Source organism: Ammospiza caudacuta, chromosome 8 (assembly GCF_027887145.1).
Source record: "Ammospiza caudacuta isolate bAmmCau1 chromosome 8, bAmmCau1.pri, whole genome shotgun sequence".
Classification (NCBI taxonomy): domain Eukaryota; kingdom Metazoa; phylum Chordata; class Aves; order Passeriformes; family Passerellidae; genus Ammospiza; species Ammospiza caudacuta.
In genome coordinates, this window is record NC_080600.1 from 27,367,683 (window position 1) to 27,394,659 (window position 26,977).

A 26,977-nucleotide genomic window follows, 5' to 3' on the forward strand; every position below is an offset into this window, starting at 1 on the left:
GAAGCGCGGCGAGCGTCGCTGCAAGGAGCACGAGCGGGGTCAGCGCCCACGTCAGGATGAGCTGGGCACCCCAGGGCAGCAAGGCAGGGCAGCTGGGAGCAGGGCATCTGTACTGACATGCTAACAAATTATTTGCAGTAGGCTGGAGCATCCTGGGAGCCAAGGGGAAGGGAAATCTCAGCTGATGCTCCTGTCTGACCAAGCAGAGCCGGTGCCTGACTTGTTTCTACATTGAGGCATGGGTGAACCAAGGCCAGGTTATTAAAATTTATATTCTTTCAGTCCTATGAGCTGCTAGGTCCTATTAATTTTCAGGTAAATAATGTCAGTGGCAGACAGGTGTGCTATGATGTTATTTCTACAAAAAAATGTCCAGTCTCTGAGAATAAAAGGCTGCTTAAAACTCAAATTTCTACTAAGTAATAATATATGGAGTTTAGCATTTAATCACAATGAGGTTTTTCATATATTAACCCTAACAGTACATAATCAAAATTTCATTTAAATAATTTTTAAATTATTGTCACAAGCTGGAACAAATCTAAAAAGAAGAAAAATAACTAAAATGATTCTTTTAAAAGAGAATAATTAAATCTGGAAGCTCTAGAGTTTCACTGTTTCTGTTCAGTATCCACTATCAAAATTATCCTTCATGCAGGTAGTTAATTACAAAATATCTCTACAAAATTTACAATTAATTTTTGGTTTATTAGGTTTAAAGTCTCGGCTTCTGCATCATTCTGTGTTGTGCTAGAAATATTTATATTCTAATTAAGCTTGAAGGTTTTTTGTAACTTTCAATAAGCAATCCACGTAATCTGAATGCTGTAAAAAGTGTCAGGAGGCATATCCTGAGTCATATTCATGCATATACTGGATACAGCGTTTTATGTATCCTCAGAGACATGAAACATGGCAAACTTGATTTCCCCTGAGGCAAATTTTCCCATGCCACTTAGGCAGATTAAATGAATGAAACATAAAAAGCTTAAGCAAAATCTTGACTTGTCTGAATCAAGGATCATTTTGCCATTTTCTCCAACAGAGCCAGAATTCATCCCTGATTCATGCTGGGACCTTCACCTAACAATCTGATCTCCACCCATCTCCCTGTGGAAGCTGCTTCTCAAACCAGGCCACAGCAATACCCAGAGCAGTTCTGAAATACTCTCACAAAAATCCTCAATCTGCAGCTGGGCACCTCCAGCAAGGAGTCCATGGAACGGCCACTTTTCCCCTCGGCTAACAGAGTGGTCATAAGGAAAAGACCTTGGCCAGAGTGTATTTAATGTCAATCCCTTTGCCTATCTGCATAGCCCAAAAGTCAGCATGTGACCTGAGAGAATCTGAGCTCTCCAGCAATCCAAGTACTTTTGACCCATGAGATAAGCAGTAGGTACATCCATCTGATCAGAAGCTGTTCTCACTCAACATGCACTGAAGCAATGGCAGCCAGCCAGAGACAGCCCCATGGAATGAGCTGAGAGCAGCTGCTGAAGGGCACATCTGTCCAGGAAAACCTCCCTAGCTGCCCTCAGTACAGGCACATGTACAACCTGTCATTTTGCAATTAAATACTTGAGCAGCCAGAATCAGTGCCCAATTCTCATTTAGGAATTCCACCACCGATTAAAATGACAGCATATTTATTTCAGTAGGATTTTGTTTGTACACATATTCAAAGATTACATACAAAACAGATTACAGATTATTATAACCAGGAAATATAATACCTTTTTTGATTTTAGAAATGCTTTCTCAGTCCCTCCATCAATGCAATAGTCAGACAAATGACCTATTCAATATTAGTGACTGATCCTGACCTTACAATTCACAAAAAACTATGTGGAAAAATAATTTGTGCTGAAAATCTGAAAGCCAAAGCTCTCCAACAATTCACCTCTGAAGCACTACAAAACTTAAGCAAAAAGATACAATTTGAAGCACTTACTGCACTAAGATGAGCACCACATCTCTTCTGTTCCCATAGGTACTGCAGTTCCTGCCTTATGTTCTCAAAGTTATACTATACTGCTCACGGAAAAAAAATACTGATCTGGAGAGTCTAAGGCAAAAATCTATTCTTGTGTCCATTCTTTAAGACAGGATTAAACACCATATCTTCATGCTTTCAGCAAGAAATGTACTTGCAATACACTTGCACAATGACTGCCTAAAATATGCAAGTCCAAATATTTACTAGGCTTTGAAATTTCAGATGGAAATTTTAGTACACATTTAAATCTGTATTTCTGAAGTTTGAATGTTGATAGTTTAAATATTTTTTTAAAAGACAAAATACTTAAAATTATAAGATTTAATAAGAAGAAATTGAATACTGATTTTCAGATTTAAACCTGCAGCTCTTCATTTGAATTGCAATTTTTGTAATTTTGCTGACATTGAAACTTACACCCTATTCTTCCCTAGAATATTCAGTAACTAGCTATTTACATTTTAAAACATAAACCCAATTAAATGCCTGTCAAAAAGCTAATTACGTAATACGTATTAATAGCCTGGTTATACTCTTTTTCTAAGATATGCAATTAGCACCTGATTATTTAATTTCATATTTCATAGTTGTTATGTCATTAGGAAAAAGGTACGTTTTTCAGCCAAACCCAACACAATGTCAGTGAATGAGACAGGTATTTGTGAGTCACATTCTCTGTTTCCAGCGGGAGAAGTGCCTAGATGTACTGCAAAACAAATGGACATGCTATTGACAGCAACTGGATATTAAAATCTGCAATGTCTTCAAAACTTATTATGTCACCTGGTGTTTTGAATGCAGTGATTATAAATTTAAGGACAAACTGATCTGAGCTTAGAGTGAGCATGACATTATCTGAGAAAGCTAACTGCATCATGAAGGATTGATTCTACACAGAAAAATTGTTTTCTTAGAACATTACGAAACAATAGGGTTTTCTTTTTAATAAAAGCAGATTCATTTGATAACTGCAGAATTTTTCAATATTCTGAACTTAAATCAGCTTAAATTGATGGGAAGATTGTGGGAGTGTCACTGCCATGTTCCAATTTCTACTGATAACATCTTAAGACCATATCTTTGAAATAATATTTTCACTGATATTTCACAGGAGCAACTCTACACATATAGGATGGTGGGGGAAAAATAATTAAATTAACAGTTCTTAAATTATGTTTCACAAAGTCACATGTGGAACATCACAGTAATTCCGACAACCTTAATGTGACTTAAGCTTATGTGACCGAGCTTAAAGATGTCATTCTGCAGAAAGCTGTCCATCTTTAAAATGCCACCTCACTATCATCAATAAAATGACTCAGCAAAAGGATATTTTTGTGGGTTGACTCACCCCACAAAATCTCTGTGAGTCAGTACCATGGAGAAAGGGAGACAGGAAGCTCCCACTCTTTTACTGGGTGTTTTTCTGAGGACACCAGATACAGTGGTTTCTCTTTGATCAAGGATGCAATCAAGAGACTGAAGACCACAGATTAAATGTCAGATTCAAAATAGGAGGTTTTGTGCTTATGCCCATAACTGGCATTGCCAGCCTGACCCACTGGAGACACCAAAACTCTAAATGCCACCCTGAAACATCTCACCTGAGATCCATCCTTGCACACACCCAGACTTCCCCCAGGCTGAGTAGAGAGCTACCAACCTCAGCCATGCCACACTGCACAACATCTAACATCCTTCTGTGAGAGACAAGCTCACACAGACACAGCCAGGCCCCTCTCAAATGCAGCTACATCTGCTTTATGAGGGAGGCACTGCTGAAGGAAGCAGTAACAGAGTTGCTGTGTAATGTTGGTATTTCAATGAAACCATCAATATGGCCAACACATATCAGATAACACAAAGTTCATACAGACAGAGAAAAAAAGAAAAACAAAATGAAGTAATCAATGGTAGGAATTTAGAAAACTCAAGTTCCTGCATGTTGATCTTAGTATTTCTTTTGGGCTAGTTCATGTGTGCATCTGTGTGGCAAAACCAGGAACCTCCATGTCCCACTACAAGAAGCTAACAAAATCAGCCATTTCCAGTCTCAGGAAAGGGACATCACATATACAACAGAAACTAATTTTCATTATAGCTATGACTTAGGGGATCACACAACTCAATACAAGAGTTTAAGTACAGTAGTAACCAAAGCTTGGGATATACTACTCAAACAGAAATGCAACTGACTCATTAGACCAGCATCTAAACAGTTCTCATCATTTCTCACTTTCTTCTACATGGTCAAGTTAGGTGGTTTCTCTAGTGGATATCAGTAAATATGTATCCAATCTCTGACACTCCAGAATGCTTTTGTTCAGCTGAAGATGTGGCTAGGCAACTACATGAGGATTGTAATGCAAATGTAGAAGCCTTTATAAGTACTAAATCAGCAGTCCTGCTTGCAATTGCATATTTGAAAGCTTAAAAGACTTATCTAAACTCACACATGCATATTCACAGGACTCTACCACAGATCACGAAAAACTAGCAAACTCCTTCCACCGTAATCTGTTTCTGGACACTGCTGTGGCAGAAAACAGTATTTCTTTAAAATAAATGACAATATTCTACTCTCTTGTCTCTTTGCATCCCTGCTCAAATCAATAAGTTTACACATTTGAAATTACATTTCAGTACTTTCAGAAGAAAGTGACAACATAAAGTACAGAAAAATCATCCCTCACCTTCAAGATCTTCCTTTTCAAAATGTGTCTTGAGAATGGAGCGAGTTCCACCTCTGTCCACAACAGCCTCTTCATCATTTCTCTACAAAACAGAAAAAAAGACAGATAAGCTACTTTTCATTTGGAAACTATAGGCAAGATTGTACAGTACTATAAAACAAAGATGGTTTTAATATTTCAGCTTTTCCAATTCAAGAACAAAAAGGGGTGTAAGAATTTAATTTTACTTATTAAATCTATTTCTTTTGCATCCGTTTTTTACTGAGGTATGATTACAGCTAACTGTGACATGCAAAAATTCTGGTAAAACCTGCAAGATGATGAGTAAACACTGGTTACTGGAAACCAAGAAAAACATGAGCCAACAGGACAATGAAAGAGATGAGAGAAGAAATGTCTGATCAAGGCAGCTTTATCCTTGTGCACCTTAGGAAAGGGGTTGTACATGTATTTTTGTCTTTAGATCAGGATCATGAGCTACATGCACAATTCCCTAACTATTACTACTAAAATTCTTTATACTTCACCAAAGCTAGACAATAACACTCAGTGACAATATGGTAAGAAATAAAACTAATAGCATGAAATAAACTGACTTCACTTACTGGTGAATTGCAAAGCCTTCGCTTTTCTTTACAAACACCAAGCTGAATTTAAGATAAAGCAGGCAGCATATACTAATAGCAGAAAGCAGAAAAGCTATTCTTCCTCAGGAACATATATTTCATGGTTAATTTTAAGCTATATTCATACATGCATTTAAACTGTACTCTCTACTGCACTGTAAACTTAGTATGTGATTAATAAGTGTATTGTAGTCAGGCCAGGTAAGGTACAGAAATCAGTGATTTTGTCATTTCTGACATGAAGAAAAAAAACCCAACTCATTTGCCAGAACAGAAAAATATTTTGGGGGTTCAGCAACAAGACACTACATGCTGTGCTAAAATGAGTATCTGGTTCACTACGAGTTTGACATCACTTGTGAAAAATACCAGCTACTAAATACAGTCTATATTTCACAACATGAAATATTAATTTCCATTAAATTATTATGAAAAATAATGCATTATACAAAAGTACCAATTAATATATTTACTTGTCGTTAGTAGAGGGGTTTCAGCAAGTGATATTAGAACTAGAACTACTTGATTTCTATACATAAAATTGGTATCTTAATGCAAGTCTGAAGCAAGGGGATTTAAATACCAGTGTTGCATGATAAATATACATCTATATATATAATGCAATGGAATATAATGAGAAATGAAAGTCTTTGAGCACCTCTCCTTAAAAATCAGATACCCCAGGCAAAAAGATTCACTTATATAGCTGGATGTGTTACATTCTGGATGTGAGTTTTTGTTTCAGGCTCCTTTCTTTTTTAAAAATAGCTGTCATGCTGTAGCTATCTTACATAGAAAAATCCTACAAATGTGTCAGCACCAAGCATCTGGGCTGTTAAAGAAAGAAAGACCAAGTGTTAAAATGTCTTTATTAGAGCTTTCCCATAGATAATAGTACATAACTAAAATATGACAATAAGAAATGGGCTTCTATTGAAACTGTTTTGTCTTTTAATAATTTAGAATTAGATAATAACCCATTAAGATGTACCAGGAAAGTATAACTTTGCCCAAGCCATTTGATCATTTTACTAAAATGAATCCATTATTTTAAAGCAGTTAGATATAACAATGCCATGCCTCTGGGTGAGTGATTAGGCAGGATGTCAAAGTCCAAGTATTAGAGCCATATCATAAATAATGCTATTCTAGCATAAGACATTCACATCAGAAAGGAAGCAATGTTAGGGAGAATTTACAGTGGGGAAAATAATAAATTGCTGGGCAGTTTAAAGCCTTTAATGATTATCTAAGTAAATTAAATACAAATTAATTCATTAATATTTATCAAAATATGCTCATACACTTTGACTTCTCCTTTCCCATGTGTTCAATTTTCAGCTTCTGGCAGACTTTTACTTCTCTGCCTCCTCTTCCTGTAATGTCACAGCAAGTCTCAGCCTTGCCTCATTCTCAGAAGTGGGTTTATTCCATTAATATTACAGAAAAAAACAGCTTAATTGGGAGTGCTGTGTTGTTAGCAATTCGCTTGTCAAACTCTGAGCAAAGTCCAATTAAACAGGCCTGGCACTGAACATGCTGACTTCCCAGGGAGCAGCATCAGAGGCACCTCACATTTACCAGCACAGGAGTTGTACTGCATTTACTCTAGAAGTAATTTCTGACTCCTGAACTGCCCCCTTGGAGGGGGGGAGAGGTGAGACAAAGGTTCACGTGCAGTTTCGTGCTTAAACTCATTGGGCGGGGAGGTCTATTGCAATATAAATAAAAACAGATCCCACTCCACTTTCCCCTGGATTAATAGGGACTGGAAACCTAATTTCAATTAGTAAGGCTCTGGTTTTTATTAGAATTTCAGGAAAACTAAGAACTTATTATTTTTAAGTGCTGAAATAAAAGAGAGTTTGAAACTGAAAGTATAGGCAAGACTAACCATAATGCAGTCTTGGAAGAAAGAATTCATGCCAACCAAACTCCACACTAGCATCCTCAAAGCCATGAATCTTGGGCCAATCTGCAGCTTGGCCCATCAACTGTAGGAGGCTCAGAATAAGGCATGAAAACTAAAAGCTCCTCATTGCCATGCCACATTTATGTCAGAATTCTACCTCTTCTTCCTTTTACACCATTTGAAGATGATGAAGGTACAAAATTTTACATAGGGCACACATCTGCAAGGACTGGAGTAGTGAAACCATACAGACATACTGCAGCAGTCTGCAAACAAATGTGTGGACACACTGACCATGTGCAAGTCCTTGGAACTGTCCATTACTGCAATGAGTTGCTTGCTGAGTCCAGTGAACACTGTGGTCTACTGCTTAAAGCATGGAAGAGGGATCCAGGAAGTCCCCGAGCGCTAATCCTGGATCTGCCACTGACTCGCTGTGTGGCCTTGGGAAAGTCACTTATACTCTGTGCCTCAGCTTCCCCATCTGTAAAATAGGGATAATAATACTTACTCATCTACCTTCCTCACTGGGCTGCTCTGTACCAAATAAATTTTCACACAGCATTCCAGAGCTGCAAGGCACTACAGAAGTGCCAAGTCATTCAATTTAAGAAATTTTACCCATGCGAATAGATAATTTTGGGAAATAGGAAATTGACAAAAAACATTAAGGCATAAACTTTCTCTTTTTTTACATCAAACCAATGTATATTAATACCTTGCAAAAATTTTACATAGCACAACAAAAATATATAAGAATAAATGTAAGGGTTTTTTTTCTGCCAGCCTAATTTAAGAGCAATGCTGGAGAAGCCAGTGGAATTATATTTCAGTAAAAGTATTGTCAGAGTGTAATAAACTTTTCATAAAAAACAGAACATTTTTTCACTCTCCTTTTCATAATATTTGTTAATATCTTATGGTTTTACATAGTCATCACACAATAGTTAATCTAAAATTTATTTCCCTACAGTAATAAAATACCAGCAAACACACATTAGAAGAAATAATGTATCTGATATAAAACAGCAAGAAAAAGCCAAAGCGTTTTACATGGAAACCGCAAGATTCTTAGAGAATAGGGCCTAGCAACCCTACTCAGTCCATAATTTTTTTCATGTCTTACATTTTCCAAATGAATGCTGGAATGACCTTCAACATGCAGCAGCATATTTCACAGAAAACATCTATTTAATGAAAGTCTTATAAAAACATTTGTTACTATATTTGTCTCTACATACTAGAAGTCCAAACACAGTGGTAAGTAGAGAAAAGCAGACAATAGAGTCATCTTCTGCATGCTTTACATTGCAACCGCATACTGAAAATATGCATTTGAAGCTGAACAAAATAAAAGGAAATAAACCACCTTCAAAGACATTACTTTTTGGTAAGTAATCACAAAGGAAGAAGGTCATCATGAGTCTTGGAGTATGGATTTTCAACCCTTAGATAAACAACCTGCTTATCAGAGTATAAAGTGACACTACAGTTGTTGCCAGGAATTTTGAGCGTATTGGTTAGAAGGAATAAACAGGCCCATGACTTAGTAACGAAAATCAAATGCCTTAAATGCCCTTTCCACCTATGTATGCATAAAGCTCAGCATCCAGGATATTCCAATATAAAAATGACCTCCTGGAAAACTTCCCAAACTGACCCTCTTTAGCTGTGATACAGCCCTAACTACAATTCTTAACAGGTTGCAAAGAGGTTGGTCCTCAATTTGCCACCCTCCAAAACTGTGCACTGACCTTCCACACCTCAGAACAACCTAGTTGATGAAAAAATACACTTTTAGAAAAGCTGAGAAGTATCATTTTATGACAGATGTTTTTGCGCCAATTTACTTACTGTCTATGCTTTCATCACATTGTAGATGACTGGGTGGAGAGAAAAAGGAAATTAACTACTTTCAAAGGTGGATCAGTACAAAGGCACATGACAAACCTCTTTAAATATGTATGTGCTAACGTAGACACACACTCTTGTAGAACTTCAGTACATTTCCAGATGATGGAATTAGGACATATTCCACATCTTTTGGATGACAACAAGGTATGCTGAAGTTCAGATGACAATCTTTGATTTGAAGTTATCTATACAGATATTATATGTATTTACTACAAGAGGAAAATCAATATATTCTTTTAAAAGAACACTTACATACATCATTAAAACAACTTGGATACTGGGCAAACATTTATTAAAGATCATCTGTGTTAATCACTATAGCAAATTAAATATTAGTATAACAATAAATATACATTAAGAAACAGGAAATTAGGACAGCAAGAAAGTATTAAATACTTGCAAAGAGTGTGTCTCGCTTCTTTCCCTTGGTAGGTACAGTGATTCACTAGTCTGACATCTGTACCTAATATATTTTGAGTAGACAAATCAAAATGGAAAACTACAAAGAAATTTTTGATCCTTCTTTTTATCCAATTTTTTTCATACTTGGCTACTTTTATTTTCTGTCCCGGTATTTGTTCAGTGTTTTCAATAAACTAGAAGATTGTTTCCCTTTGAAATACAATGCAAAAACCAACTACAAAGAGTATTAATATTCTACTTTTTTTTCACAGTTTTTAAGACTCTCAGTCAAATCCCGTCCCTTTTAAATTACATTCTTAATATACTCACAGAATAAACCATATCAACATAACCTAAAGAACCATTTTCCCAGCATCTTTCTTTCTGTGAAATATATAACAGAGCAGAAGCCATTTTGATTTTTCAGACACTAGAAATTATGCATATGACACACCTGCTGACTCATAAGGAAAATAATTATGGTATTAATTGCTTCTCCATATAAGCCCCTTATTGATGATTAGACAAGCTACATAATTCTGAAATGCCATCTGGAACTCAGGAACACCTGTCAGCATGAACCATGAAATTCTGCCTTCCCATAAACAATATAAAGCTGTAATGTTGTGCTGGTTTTGTCTGGGACAGAGTTAACTCTGTGCACAGCAGCTGGTAGGGGCTGTGTTTTGGGTTGTGCTGAGCACAGGTTGATCACACAGAGATGTTTTGTTATTGCTGAGCAGGGCTTGCTCTGAGCCAGGGCCCTTTCTGCTCCCGTACGGCCGCACTGCAGAGGGGGCTGGGGGTGCCTGGGAGGCACAGCTGGGACAGGGACCCCGACTGACCTAAGGGACATGCCAGACCTCGGGACATCATGCCCAGCATAGAAAGTGGGGGGGAAAAGAGGAAAGGGGGAGGACATCTGGAGTGCTGGCGTTTGTCTTCCCAAGTCACTGTGACCTGTGATGGGGCCCTGCTCTCTTGGAGATGGCTGAACACCTGCCTGTCCACGGGAAGCAGGGAATGAATTCCTTGTTTTGTTTTGCTTGTGTGGGTGGCTTTTGCTTTCCCTATTAAACTGTATCTTAATCCATGAGCTCTCTCACTTTTACCCTTCTGGTTTTCTCCCTCATCTCACTGGTGTGGGAGTGAACAAGCAGCTGAGTGGGGCTTGGCTGCTGGCTGGGGTTTAACCATGACAAACATACAATTATTTCATTTATTTTACATTATCAATAACTGCATATGCCTAAAAGATGGAACCTTAACATGTTCATTTCAGTTTATACCTATTATCATACAGTTAGTGGTATAAAACTTGTGTATTTACCTTTGTCCAGTGGCCTGTAATGAAATACAAAATATTTCTGCAGATACCACACACACAATTATGTTCTCAGTTCCAACATTACTGTTTTGTGTTATATTCATTTTACAGAATAATTACACAGTATTTGTATTTTTAAGGTCATTTTGGTTGAGTTCAGCTTAACATTTCATAAAGATGGCATTACTAAAGATATGGAAAACGAAGTTACTTGAACTCAAGAGCTACCAAGTGCATATTGGAAATATTTTGCAAAGACAATTAGCCTAAATGGCTAAAAAGCTGTTGCACACAGATGCCTGCCTCCCTGTTGCAGGAGGAAAATCACTGGTGACTGCCATGTTCAATCTTGTCCTTTAAAATGTCCTTGAGCAAACAGGCTCACACAAAACTGATTTAATGCACAATGTGTATGCCCACAATTTAGGTGCTATAATTCTTTTCTCTTTCTGAAGACAAGCACACAGGGTTTAAAAAAAAAACCAACCTTTTTTTAATATTATCATGTTTAATTGCTTATATTACATATAACCATATACAGCAATCTTCTGAGGTGGAAAATACAGTGAATTTTATCTTTCAGATGAAATATAATTGCTTTTCCATTCCACTAGCTACATTATATCATCCTTTTCCTCTCTGTCTACCTATCAAAGAAGACCCATCAAAACACATTTATAATGCAACAAGGTCTGTTCTGTAAGGTCTGAAGGATCATTTTTTTAAGTGTCCCTTTAATGGCACTGCTTTTCTGGCAGATTTCTGGAATAATCACTACTGGTTAACATAAAGCACAGCCTTCCTTTTGGTCAGCTCTGCTCCACACAGTTCAGGCTATGTGACAAAGTAAGAAGCAATTAGTTTTCATCCCAGATTTGCATCTTCCCCAGGGCTGCATGTCATATGCACAAAAGCATCCTTCTCTGTCTTCTTTTATTCCTCTTTTCTATTTTTACAGCAAAACCCAAGATAATGTTTAGCATGACTCAATAATGAAATGTCATGTTCTGCAATGCTGCTAAAAATTGCACTAATCAGCACTGGCTTCAAAGAACTGATTTGCTACTGGCCTGAGACTGAACACATATTTAATGTTATAATGCAGTTTCTGTAACATATAAGCTTAGAGAAGCATTTCAGACATTAACTCTAAGCACAAAGTGTTGCTATAAATAAAACAAAACACAAGCAGAAAATAAACCAAAGCAGTTTTACACAGAATTAAATCTCAGTAATACTTGTAATTCCTGTGTTCATCTGCATTGAAGCATCCTGTACTTGTTATATATCATTATGCAAAATAGAGCAGCTATAAACTGACACATAAATATTTCCTTTATATTTGATATGAAATCTTCTTTCTTAGAAAAGCCATTTTTGGTAGGAACAATACATCCTTCCATTTGCAAGGTAAACATGATACACTCTTTTATCTATTCTCCATACACCTATCCAACTGAAGACAACATTTCTATTTGAAAAGATTAAACAGAAAATCAAGGCACAACTGGAGCTTGGCTTGTTGCAATGGCCAGGTTCCCCACTTTGTCTGCCTGACACAATGGGGTGGGGGAGTGGGGACAATTGCAACAGAACATGGACAAAAAACTTGCCCACTTAAAACGCCTGATAAACCTGTTAGAGCAGTGGATATAGTAATAGAATAATCAACTGCTAAATCCTTTCTGGCTTCTGGTAACTGTTTTAAAGCACATACAATTAATTGCAGCTGCTTACCATACTTTGTATGTCTTGGAGTAAATTTGTCAGGACTGCTCAAGTGATGCAAACACCTTAAAAAACCTGAACAAGGCACTTAGGTTACTGTGCTTCCTTGAATATTTTCAGTCATGTTCAGAGTCTCAAAACTTCTTCCTTTCCTTCCACCCTATCACTTCTGCCAGATCTGCAAGCTAATCTTTATTCAACTGCTAGTTTCAGCCAGATGTCTGAATAAATAAAAGACAGTACTCCTTGCTGCTATGTAGATGTAAAAGTAGGGTAACATCTTTATGACTGAGATTTTATTCCTTTTACTTCATATTTTTTACTACACTGTGAAATACTAAGTTCTAGAGAGGCGAACAGCATAGATGGTTGTTTTGTCCTCTGTGGTTATTATTTCAATTTCTTATGTCATTCTGATGCGGTGCCATTAGCTGAAATCCTCTTTTCTCACTTCATTGCAATGGAGATGTCAACTACTACAGAGAAGTCTAACAGCAAGAAGATGGATGTGAAGACTTTATCCAAAGCCTAAATGAGATTTAATTTTAGCTTGTCTGGCCTCTCTCTTGCCCCAGTGCCAGGTGAGGACAGACCCAGCATAACAGCCCTATTCAGGTGTAGTCAGAAGCTGAACATGCAGACTTTAGCCCACTATGCAATAGGATTTTAGCTGCCTGGCAGCAAGGGGGGGGAACACGTGTCATTGCTAGTTTCTTAATCAGCAGTAAGATGTATTTGGTTTTAAGTTGGATACACTTCCCAGCTTAAGGGGTCTCCTTTCAGCCTCAGAAATTACGACATGTTTTCAGATTTCTTCACCTCAAAATAGGGTCAGGGAGAGGAATCATAGAAGACAGTCTTCTTGAAGCAGCTACTCATGTGGAAATAGCAAGTGCAAAGAGAAAAAGGGTCATGACCAACTTTTTAGAACCCATTTTGACAACAACTACAACACAGGAGACAGGAGATTTTGTCTTCCTTTACAGCCAGCCACAAAAATTATGTTGTTTGGCAACTGCATCTTTTAGATGCAAATATATGCAACCACATTTCAAAACCACCTTTTTTGATATTATAAGCCAGCAAGATCAATAATAAACTAAATCACTCTCTCAGAAACACCAATATAATGTTCAGCAATTCTTCTGCTTCTCAAACCACTTTAAATTGTATTTGACAAACACTTTCTTCCAACACAACACAAGGATTAGTGAAGGCAGCAGGAAGGTTTCTCAGGCTGACCTCCCACAGAAGTATGCCAACACTAGTGATATTGCTTCCCTTCTAGCAGTGGAGGTAGCCTGGCTGAACCAAATATAACTGAAGTGTTAAAAATAGTGTGGCCATTTTGTCACTCATTTTCAGGAAAAAATTAACATCCAATACTATAAAATTTTCTGTTACAAGCCTAAAGATCAAATCAGATTCCTTGTGATCCTTCAGAGCTGACTTCTATATGAGCTATTTGTGCTCCAGAAGAGAAAAGAAGATTGTGTTTGGTTTGTTTGGCTTTTTTTAAACTGAAATTGGTAAATAGTTTCCTTGAATAAAACTGACAGATCTTCCTAATCAAATTGAACTGTTGGATTTAGTCTAAAGGTTTCCCAAGTCATCTATATTTTCAGGGAGTAACTTCAGCAGAAAATCTAGAACTGATGACCCAGTGTTTCTGCTCTCAAAAGATTTAGGTTGATCTATGTGATTTTGTTGTCATGAGTAAATTTTTTAGCAAGGCAAGTGTAATTTATGTAACTGAAAAACACAAATTTGTATCACTGAGAATTGTTCTGCTGCATGCAAATGAACAGCTACCACCATGGAAATGAAGAGACCTTTTGCACTGTCAATACAGTCAGAGCATGAGGAGAAACTTTTCATCTCATAGTTAGACAATGATATCCTGATTATCTTTGCTCTCCCTCTTTATCTGCTGCAGATCATCAGTGAGCCATGGTGACCAGGAAAGGTAATCCTAGAGAAAAGAGTTAGGAGCCCCTTGTTCACAAGAAGATAAAAAAATAATTAAATCCTCCAAGCCACTTACAATACTATCAGCTATCTGAAAGCTCAGGTGGTCTTCTCTTAATTCACACAGGAATTAAGAAAAGCAGGAAACAGTAAAGAAGTAGTGAGGACAGGGAAGGGAAAGGTAGAAAAGAAATAAGTGAGCTAATGAAATTGATAATGTATTCTGAGAAATAACAGGACAAATTAACAGATTTCAAATGCCAAGTCATTTTTGCATCCTTTCTCCCCTGGCAATGAAACACTGCACTGTAAGGAAAATTTTCATACTGAATTCTCATCCAAAATATATTGGGAAAATGATCATGACAGTGGATTAGATAAGAAGAGATTTATACAGCTTACAACTTTAGACAGCACAACATAAATAATAAGGAATTTGAAATGTGCTGCCAAAGAATCAAAGATAAATATGAATTAAGTAGTAGTTGAACTGGTCTTCCTGCCTCTCAGATATAAGAATTAAACTTGTACACATTGCCCACCTGTTGTAATCTGTAAGCTTTAAAACCATCACTTCCATGTGATGGACAACAACATCTGGTTGTCCTACACAAGTCTAGACAATTGAAAAAAAAATAAGCTAAAAGTTAAAAACACCTTATATAACTGTAATAGTGTGCTTCATATTGAAATTATAGAATGTAACTTTTGGAAAGGAAAAGGGACAAGTATTACTATAGAGTAGCAAGTAAGTATGAACATGGCAGTACATCTTCTGTCAGTGCTTCTACATGAAAATGTTTTATTTTTAGAAAAGATTATTATTTTCATTTTAAATTTTCTCCTAATGCCACTTAATTGACAGACTCCTATGCAAATGTAGAGAACAGCAAGGAAGGACACAACAATGTCCATCAGACAGAGTTTTGAAGGGTACTTATCTAAATGGCCCCAGTGGTCAGTAGTTTAGGAAAACAGCAGAAATTACTAGATATCAAGTTTTACTGGCACATCACAGGTAATGAAATTTTTGAGTTACATATCATTGCTTCTATCTCAGTGTACTGCTCTAAAGTGAAAACAGTTACAAGCACGATGACAAAAAATAATATCCAACACATACCCTTCATACCCTTCCTTGTCAAGATAACACCATCTCCTATTAATAATTAAAGCATGGATTCTTTTGTGGTGAGCATAAAAAGAAAATTCTTCTAATTTAAACATGCCACAAGCTATTTGGATCAATCTTTGATTTATTATAAGTTGTACCAGGCTTATCATACAATCATTGAGGTTGTAGAAGACCTCCAAGATCACCAAGTCCAACTTCGACCTAATACCACCATACCCACTTAACTATACACGAAGTTCTTGAATACTCACTCATTTTTAGAACACTTCCAAGAACAGTGACTCCACTACTTCTCTGTGGAGTCTGTTTCAGTATTAAACACTCTTTCAGACTTAGTGCAACAGGCGCTTCCTCTTCAAGCCCAATCTTAACGTAGGTATTAAAAAATAATAATAACCTGCTGCTCTACATTTACTCATACAAGCATTCTTCCTCAGACCTGCAAGTTCTTCCTATTTTTACTTTGACTAGCATCGTTATTAAATAAGTATGTGTATGAATATGTGGAGAAATAAAAACAATGTTTATGGGCTCCATTAATACACATGCTGCAAATACAGGCATGATGTGCTTGTCAAAAAAAAATTACTTAATTTATAAATCAATACTCACATCACTTAAAGGAGGTCTAACAGCTTATAGGAATACAAACAACAAATAGCCATGAGTTAACGGTACTTAGCAACCTAAGTGTAATAAGATGAACACAACTAGCACATCTGCCAAGTCACTAAAAGGTTATAATTCACTTTACAGACTGCAGAAAGAGTTTTGATGAGGATCTTCAAAGACTGGGTGCTGTAAAAGAAAGTTCACTAATGACTATAACATGAATAGCAATTGGGAAATCAAAATTGATACTATACTGCCAGTACAGCTAACACAAGATTCAACCTGGTGGTAAAATCTCTCTCTTGGAAGGGAAAGGACAAGGCCAGTTGAAAAGCTGTTAAAAGAAGGACAAAAAGATGTATTGTATTTGTATTTGAGTAGATGAGTAAATAGACCTTAAATAGCAAGTGATGTAGGCAGAGTGATAAGCAAAGATGATATTAACACCAGTAATCAAGTGAAGGAAAGCTGTAAGTATTAACGTCAGCCAGACAGATGAGATCACAACAGTCACAGTGCTGAGGTGAGCCAGACCTCAATCTGATTTATGGCTACATGACCAAATAGGAGCTACCAGCTTTCAGAGCCACCTAGACCAAAAAGAGCACATCAGGAAAGAAAAGGAAAGAAAATTCAAGATTATTTCTGACATGATTACATTCAGGTGATCACTGAAGACCAAGCAAATTTTCTGTGCTAAGCAGGGTTTAACTAGACTGGGGGAAAACTATTAAAAAAAAAAAAAAAAGCAGTGGTGCCTTCATAAAGGTTATGCTCATGGCTAAATTATCTGAAGTAAGGTGTGGAGGAGGATGCAAAGCTGAGTATGAACTCCTGAGAGATCTAAACATACACCTACATACAGAAAGAGAAGGGGGAGAGGAAGACCCACCCAATAAAAAACTGAGTCTATAAAGAGAAACAATCAACAAGGACAAAACGACAAATGTCTAAGAACAACAAAAATTTAGTGAAGACTATAACATAGCATCACAGAGAGATGACAGATGGAGTGGAGGAGAATAAAGGATTAGACTGGAATTCCTCCAGGAAGAAGTCAAGTGGAACATTAGTGACATAAATTTCAGTGCAAAAGACAGAAACCAGAAGTAAGCAGTTCTAGAAAGGCATTAGAAGTCAAGAAGTTAAGACAAGTGTACAAAGCATATGAATAGGAAGAGTGGGGAGTGGGAGCAGATGAAGAAGGTCAAGGGTTAGGACATTAATCTGGTGAATAGAAACTTCTGGAGTAGAGGGTTGGCTTGTGTTGAGTTCTTTTTTTTTAATATTAAGAGACAGACATACTTCTTGTGTAAGGGAAGGAATGCAAAGAGAGAAGAAAAAATTCTTAAAAAGTCAGAATATGGAAAGGAACTAGAAAAAGTTAGTTGAAACAGGTTCAAAGACTACAAAACAAAAAATTCTGTTTCAGGAAACAAAAAGGAAGCTTGAATTTTGACCTAAGTTTGTTAGTTTTAAGAAATTCACATGGAAATATGGGGTAATAGATGAACTAAATGGAGGGCTGTATGACTAATAAAAAATACAGAACAGGCAAAACTGCAAGCAAAAATATCCATAACAGATGACAGAAATCCCAGAGATTAAGAAATACGGAAAGTCAGCAGAATCAAAAGATTTTCACCAGAGATAGTCAGCAGTATCTTTGAGGCATTGCAGCTGGCATTAGGAACTGAGAAAATGGATACTGGGAGTCAGCCAGGACCATGAATGTTAGAAGGGTTTGTAACTGTATGAGAAGAACAAAAAATAGTGCCTAAAGGGAACTGATAAGCTGATAGAAGAAAGTAAAGAGCAATAAAGGAAATCGAGATCATCAAGATCAATAAAACAGAAGTTTTACGAAGTCTCATTCCAAGAGAGAAAGAATAAAAATCTTTTTAAAGTTCCAGTAGTCACCACAGAAAAGAAACTTGGATACCACAGTGCAGGGACAAGACCAACTCAAGCATGAGGCTGATTTGGCACACGGTATATAGTTCAAATGAGAAACAGTACCAGGGCAGCCACACAGTTGGATGGCTATCCATATGGAGACTGAAGGGTGAGAAATTATGAATGGAATATAGTTGGAAGTCAAAGTCAGACAGAGATAGGAACAGGTATAGTTGTATGCATGTACACCATAAAAATATTAGAAAGGCAGAAGGAAATTATATTGCTAAATAAATAAATAATAAATAGGAGCAGAAAGAACTCAGAACAGCACAGAAGTACCAAATTCTTTGACCTAAATTCAAAGCAGATAATGTTTTAGGTAACAATCTCCACAGAAAGGCCCAGAGATGAGGCAGTGTTAATAAACAAGGGGAAAAAATCTCTGTGGGCTGGAGGGAACTGCAGGAGGTAGAAAAAACACAACTAGATTCTTTGAGATCAGTAACATTCTAGAAACATCAAGAAAATTAAAACAATATCAAATAATAGAGGAGATAAAGAGTTTTGCACTCAAAGAAGCAAGGGAGTTACAGGAATTTCACAAGCTGAACTAGAGGCAGATGTAATTTAAGGGAGGAAGGGAAGGACATTATACCAAAGTGTAATCCAGACATAGGTCAATATAAGATCATGCAAAGCATCAGAAAACACAAAGATAAATTGGCACCAACAAAGCAAAGTAATCAAAAATCTCAAGAGAAAGGAAACAGCACTATAATAATTGTTGTTCTTTCATATACCCTGAAACTTCTGTTATCTGAAGCTGTTACACATATATTCTCTGACATACATTCCTTGTTTTAACAAACAACATGGTGATTTCAAATGCTAGTTGATAAGGATGATTTGCTGTGACATAGTTATAATAGGAAAGATTTAATCCCCTGAAGCTTTTACTGCATGCCAAGTCCATATAAGCAATACTGGTCAAACATTTTATACTTGTACACTCTGTAACCACATAAAAAGTTCATGCCAATTTACACTAATAAATCTTTTGTAACGTGGAACTGGACTAATCTGAGTCCTATTGTCACTGGAATTTTAATCACATTTATGGATCATTTGCCAGTGATTGGGAGTAAATAGCATCACTGGTTCTTATGCATCCTTGGACATACAGATGCCTGGGTTCTTGCAGAAGAATGTTAAAGGTTTTCTTAAGGAGCTTGCTTTGTTATTTTAAGCGTATTTCTTCTTTCCAAGCTGAACATCACAGCTTGTGTGATACATAACTTTACCAATGATTATGTTCAAGTAAATTTTGAAGGCAAAGGACTGTAAAGAGAATAAGGCCAGCTAATGTATTTTAAACCAGACATATCCCAGAAAGTTGCACAGGGTTTTTGGTCCCCAAATAAGGGTGTAATCAGATCTGCTAAACAGCAACCACAGATTTCAGCTAACACATTAAATAGGAGTTGACTTATCTAAAAAGAAAAAAAAAGGAAAAAGTTAATTGAAAACCACTCCTCTGCTGTGACTGATATGCTATTACAGTCACAAGTATGCACACTTGAAAAACAGAGGCACACACGCTTAGAAATGGAAATACAGAATAATTTTATTTTCTTTGAAAAATTAATTCTCTAAGATAATTTCATCTGCTGATATAAATATGGCAGAATACAAGACTCTAGGAAGTAGGTTTGTAATCCATCAGGATTACAAATCCATTTACAAGTGGTAGAATTCTCAGTAGATAAAAACATAACACACAAAGACATTACTCTTCAAAAGGTGTATGAAATCCTACGTTAGCTTGCACCTTGCACAACTCCTGTGTAGTCTATGGGAGCTAGATGAGAGTCCAGATAAAAATTATCTTGAAATACAGCACTGCCATGGACTGCAACAGCACACTTTAAACTGTGCATATCACAAGAGCTTTGCTCTGCTTAGAATGAGCTTATTTTAAACTGGCACAGTGCACAGAAAAATTCTGTGAGAGATGAGAAGCAACAACAGGAACCCAGAAGAACAGAAGGATGTCTTCCTTAAATCTTTGTCCATCCTTCAAACAAAGAAGGCCCAAGGCTTTTATAAGACCACTAAAGACTGAAATGGCTTCTCCCTGTACATTCTACATTTAAACTGAAGTATTTTTTTGTAGAGGAATAAAAGAAGATAACCAAAAAAGGCAAATGTCCCCACTTCTCCTTTTAGCAGTGGATTTGACTTGCAAGGGCACTCTGGAAGCTTGATCATCCAACCTCACAAGCACTGGAACATCAAATTTAGCCTATCACTCTATCTATGCCCATTTAATATTTATCTGCTAAAAAGAGTACCGGGAGGAGAGGAGGGGAGTAGCAAGAGACTACTGATTAATTACTAAGTAATAGATGAGAAATTCTCCTTTTCAACAGCAAAGGATCAAGTCAATAAATCTTGTGCATAGTTCTATTAATAGATACTGCTATGATTTCCTTGAAAATTTTATTCATTATTATTCTCATTCTTGTTGATTTTCCATCATCCTGAATCACAAAAGTAATGATTATGGCAAATTATGACAAAATATTAGCAAAGATGTGATGGCGTTTTTAATCTGTCAATGAGAAAAAATGAAATTCTGTATTATTATTACCTTGTATTTGATGTGTCTTATTTTAAACACTTTCTGAATGTCCCTACTTGCTCAGTTTCCTTCTTACTCTTACGCTGGTTTATATTTCTAGCCAGCCTAGAAGCAGTATCAAATTTGCATATCCTTCCAACAGAATATATTTTAGTCAACCAAAGGCTGCTTATAATCCCAAATTCTACAGGTGAAACACTGTATTTGGTGTGTAACATCCTTATTTGAAATCTCCCTTCATACCTTTGAACTTAAACCTGCTGTTCTCTGAGAAGTGTGGTGCTGTTCCCCTGTGCTCTGCTGGATCAGTGTATGTGCCTGTCCCAAATGGCAGCCTGCAAACCAGGAGAGGAAGATATTTGGTGATGAACGTGCTGGGAAGGCAGGAACATCCATTATGGGAACAGCACTGGCTCTAAGGCTTAACCAATTTACTCTACAGGATCCCTGCTGCCCAGCTCTGTAAGGAAGAAGCTGCCAAAAGTGTCCAAAGCAAAAGAGCCTGAATCTTGTTTGCTATGACTTAAAGAAACAGAATAAGAGATTTTTCAGTTCTCCAAGAAAGATGCCATTCTTTACATTCCTAAATTAAATTAGAGAACTATAGGTGTGTATAGTGCAGCCAAGCAAAGACAGGAAAATTAAATGGAAATTAAAGGAGAAATTGATAATGACACTTCTATGAACATGAAAGGAAGCCCATGAGGGAAATAAAGTCTAAGCAATTACCAGCAAAATTTGTTTATAGCTGATGATACAGACATCACTTAAAATGTATATTTAATTCTTGTCTCTGCAATTGCAAATGATACTAAAAAGGAAACAACAGTTCTTATCTCTTAAAGGAGTCAAGAAAAGGACTCAGAGTATGTCTCACTTCTGTGCTGAGGTTTCTGTTGCTGTAGATGCTCAGGACACAAGGCAGTGCTAGTAACTACTCTTGACAGCACAAATTACATCTTTCACTGACATCCATGGCAAATATGCGTGTTTGCATTAGAAGTTAAATGGCTGAGAAATTTCAGCACATCTGCACCCTAGAAACTAGAAAATCACTCAGGAAAGAGGAGGAGGGGAGCAGAAGGCAGACTGGGCAATAACAAAACCCAGTGAGTCACTGTGAGACATTCAGTGAGCAGCAATGAGAAATTCACTCATGACTACGTGCAGAAGGACTGGTGACAGAACACTGAGATCCAGCAGAGGATCCAGTCTGCCGAAGGCAACAAAGAAACCAAGTTGCCAAAGAAAGAAAGAGGTCTTCAGCTCCTTCTGGAAGACAAGAACATCAACACAGCTTTCCATTTCCATATGTTTCACGTTTCATATGTCAGGTAAACTTCACTGGCATTACCCAGCCACTGGCATTAAATCCTGTGCACAGGTAATCGAAAATGTCTTATTTTTGACATGTATTAGTACAACCACCTTAACTGAGAGTCTAAAGATCAAGTCACAGTTATCAGACATTGAGCTTCATCCTTAGTAGTCCTCACAGAGCTAGGCCTACGCTTGTCATGTGGAATCTAAGCACCCAGCAGTAATCTTCAGCAGCACATAAAACCCAATAAAAAATCACTGTATTATTGTCAGTGCTATGAAATTATCATTTGGTGGTTTTCATATGTATTAGATTTTTCTATTGATCATTCAGTGAACTCCATTACAAATGTTGCCTGGAAGACAACACTAAGGTAACACCAATCAATCTCAACTTTCTTATAAATTAGAAGTTGTCTGATCTTAAATTACAAGTTCTGATGTGCACAACCACTGCTTAAGACACACGTATTTGTATGGAGTCTCAAATTCTTTATTCACCAAAACAGACTAGAAAAGTTAGAAAACGATGGGAAGGAAAAAAGGGAAAGAGAAGGACTGCTATTTTTCAAGTTTAAAGTATTTCAGATAACCTTAGCAGGAAAAAAGAACATTAACATTTAAATATCCTTTTAAAATGAACTAAAATGAGACATCAGCTGGTATAACTGACCTACATGGTTACCTCTCAGACAGAAATCGCCTGAAGTGTAGTTCATGCCCTCGTATCATAAACTTGCTCTCCACCACACCAATTCCCATCTCCGAAACAGAACTACACATCTAAATGGCCACGTATAACTGGAACTCCCCTAATCAGTATAAGGACAAGGTATTTCTCTCCTTTTCCACTTGCAGGATTCAGACATAAATATGACACTGCCTTTCCCAGAAAGTTCTAATCACAGGATTGAGACATTAAACTGATACTGCTTTGGCTAGAATACTTTTAATTGCGTTAAATGTGGATACAAACCATATGGGTATGATTCCTTGCATGGATTTTAATGACTCTGTGTGCCTGCATAAAATCTTTAATAAAGAAAATTTAAACAAGTGAACTCATTATGCTAGCAGGAGAGAAACGGATGGATCTTAAATCACTGAAGGCTCCTATATAAATTTTTGCTTCATTTAAGCAGCCTGGGGTAACAGAGGGAAGCTATCATAAAAAAGAGAAAAATTTTCTATACCTCAACACTCCCTCATGTCCCTTAATTCCTTTTTTTACATCATTCAATATACCAAGCTGAATATTTTTTATCAGTTAATGGCTGCTCGAGAACATTTGAGAACTCTGAGTTTACTCTGAATTTTAAGCAAAACTAGAAATTAACAAATTATTTTTGTCAAGTTGACTAAAACCACAACTCTTGAATCCCTCTAGGTCATATTTCATTTAGTTTACCTTTTTGGGGTTTTTTGATTAGTGATATCATACTAGATAATATCCTTTTATTCAGTTGCTTTGAAGTTTGCTCAGCTCAAAATATTAGTCTAGCCTTTCTCTTCAGGATTTATTCCCTGCTTATGTCAATTAGTATTGGGGGGGTGTAGATTCCACATAAGATATTTCAAAACAACAGGAGGTTTCATTACTAAAATGACTGCTATGAATGAAGCTAAGCTATTTTCAAAGCTTTCCTTCCCCACAAGATTACCAATTATAATTTTCTGTGCATTCAGTCCTCATTTTTCAAGGATTTCTGTGCAAATTTTTCTGTAATTAATTGACTAGTTAACAGACAATCCAAGATTCCTTACCAGATAATGTGATTCTGTCCCTCTAGCGAGCCCTGTTGAGACATAACTGGAGATGTCTGAGCAGGCCTGGATTCCCTTCTTACATGAGTGAAACGGACATAATGAAGTAAGGCCAGTAAAGGACCACAAAGGTCATCAAAGGAGAGGCTGAGAGCACTGGGACTGGTCCAGCCTCAAACGAGAAGGCTCAGAGGTGTTTTATCAGAACATACAACTCCCTCACTGGCGGCAACGTAGAGAACGCCTAGCCCTGACTCTTGGGGCTGCCCAGTGACAGGGTAAGAGCAAATGGATACAAATGAAATATTTGAAGGATCACTTCAACATAAGAAAAAACCTGGTGCCCTTAATAAAGGGAATAGCAGCTTTTTGCCACCTTATCACCAGTCACATCTTGTGGTCTCCTCACTGGTACCTACATTGTTTAAATGATCAAGGAAAGCAATTTTAGGGTCACACTGAGAACAGTATGGCCAGCACTGTGGAGTTTATGCTGTATGAGCTGTAGTTAATATTGAGTTTATTAATGAAGCAATCTATACAAATTTACCAGAATTATGGATCAGCTTCTACTTAAAAGAAATTATATTGACAGCAAAGCCACTGGCTGCAGTAGTGTAACAGCACTCATGTTAATGGGGTTCTTCCATTAAAAACATTTATTGAAAATTTAAGTAAGGCAAAACAAATATGGTCCTGCAAGGAAACAAGAAATAACATGAATAAGTCATAGTCTTTAGGAGGCTTATTATGGGATGGGAGGGTGAAAGGAGAGGCACAGGGTGGAGAAAGAGAGAGAGAGAGAATGAACTGTGATAGTTTCTTCTCTCAAAAATGCCACTCTAAGTAATGCATATTCTCTTTTACTGCATTAATATGCTTGTCTTCCCTACTACTTCATCTTAGGTGGTTCCACCTCTACAGGAATTTTTGGGAACTAAATATGACTCTATTCTAATTTTTTAACATATTACCATAGTATAATTTGTTATTATGATTATTATTTGATTTATTCACATTTTCAGACTGCATCTTAGCAAAATTCCTTTGAATAATCTTTATTCAGAATGACCATGTGATGATATACAACACTAAATAGATTGGAACATTCTTAGAACACTCCAGTCATTGTGTAGCTATGTATTTTGTGACCATGCAGTGGTTACCTATTTCATATTTATGCTGTTACTTTATGTTTTACACCTTTCTGGTATGCTTATAGTAAGCCTTCCCTAATTCTGGTCATTAGGCCCAATGACTTGAAACATTAATTAAAATACTGAGAAGAATTTGACCAGAGAAGAGGGTCATGTCTTAGGAAGGAGGTTTATGTACACCAAAAACACTTGAATTCTTTCAGCAACCTCTGAAAGTACTTTTTGCTTCTAATGTTTTGCAAATGTTTGGTCACAATCTCCCATTTGTCCCAGTGTTCTCATTTCCTTAAAAACTGGTACTACAACCTACAAAAAAAGTCAGCACTGTGGAATCAGGACAGCCACCAGTAACAAGTAAAAGCACCACAACTGTGTAAGTGCACGAGTAAGAGCATTCTTGTTTAAAGTTGGTAAATAACACAAATATTTGGCTTCTTGCCCATCTGTTCTTAAAATAGTGTTCCGCTACAAGATCTTTATCAGAGTCCTGTAAATTGCAATGTTTTAAAGATAAGGAAACTCATAGTCATGGATGCACATTCGTTATGCTCAGTCAAGGGAAAAGAATTCTCTATTTAGAGAGATCCTTCCTTACACAGCATTCTTTAAATACTGACAGTACCAATCATCTTGAAGAGAGATCATACAGTTTTGAAGAAAGCACAAAAATGTCTTCCTGTTAAATTGCTACTAACACAGTGCCCTGGATTCAATGACTCTGCTCTTGTGCAGCAAGAGCAAATATAAAACATCAGCAATCTTTCAAACTTTTTTTTTTAGGAGGCTGGATGTGGGACTTAAACAAGTAAAAGAAGCAAAATAGTTTGTAATTTTGAGTTTTCAGATCACTTCAGTCCAATTCCGTGCTCTCATGTGTCTAACTCTATCTTGCTGCAATTTCCTCTCTTACAAAACAGCTTTACTTTCTTAATATATTCTTCTGGGGTGTTACTCTCTCCCCCCTCCAAATGAACAAGGGCTTATGTCCTAATGGGACTATGTCCTTTGAGTGAAAAAACATATTCAAACTCACTTGCAATAGTCAGCAATAGTGTTGCTTCAAAACAGAATGACCTAAGCACAAACTTCCTCAAGCAAGCATTTTTCACCAATTCATTTTCCTCTGTAGTTTCCATTGTCAACAGGCTGCAATGGATGTCTACTGCACTACTGGAGGTTATATCAATGATACATTCCAAAACCATCCACAGAATGCAGTTTGCAGAATTAGTGTAAGTGATGAGAGTCCAGGACAAGCACAACCTACTGCTGTAGTTTCCAGATGCAAAATTCCATGGAGATCTAATTATTTCAAATGAGCAAAGAAGCCACTTCAAAATGAAGCTAAGTCAAGACTGTAAATTGAATAAGGAAAACAAAGAACTGGGGAGGGTTGGTCCTATTAAAAGGTCTATAAATACTCTGCAAAGCACCAAAATACCATGAAACCAATACTTTCAGGAATTTCATTCCAATGCCAAGAAACAGAATGTACTCATTGTGGCTAATACATCAAAATACTGAAAATAAATTCTAACAGATTAAAAGGATCTTGTAGCAAGAGAAAGGTATAGTTAAATCATGCCAAACTTAATCAAGCTTAAGAGGAGGGCAGTCTTTGCCCATTATTAAGAAGAATGTAAGATAAATAAAGCAGACTGTGAAACTGGAATTTATGGTCAGTACAAGTAATACAATATTTTCTACAAATATGTTTTGAATTAAAAATTAAAATACATTTTTACCATTGCTGCACAAACCTAAGTCTGATCTTCTGTTGCCTCCCACACACATACAGCTTCACCAAAATGTTATTAAAGAGGTGAAACCAGAATATAGTTCCAAATGCAAAATCAAATCCATGACTTACATGTTTACATTTC

At 36.8% G+C, this 26,977-nt stretch overlaps 1 protein-coding gene across 5 annotated transcripts in view; it reads right to left on the reverse strand.

Moving 5' to 3' along the window:
- Positions 1–26,977, reverse strand: part of SLC4A10 (solute carrier family 4 member 10) — a 146,884-nt gene that overhangs the window by 86,650 nt on the left and 33,257 nt on the right. For 4 of the 5 annotated variants that reach the window (XM_058809717.1, XM_058809716.1, XM_058809715.1 and 1 more), the window contains exon 2: positions 4,690–4,771. In XM_058809717.1, the coding sequence (XP_058665700.1) occupies positions 4,690–4,771 (82 nt within the window). Of the gene's footprint in view, positions 1–4,689; positions 4,772–7,521; positions 7,710–26,977 lie in introns of those variants that run through there. The other variant, XM_058809718.1, reaches the window with a different exon arrangement.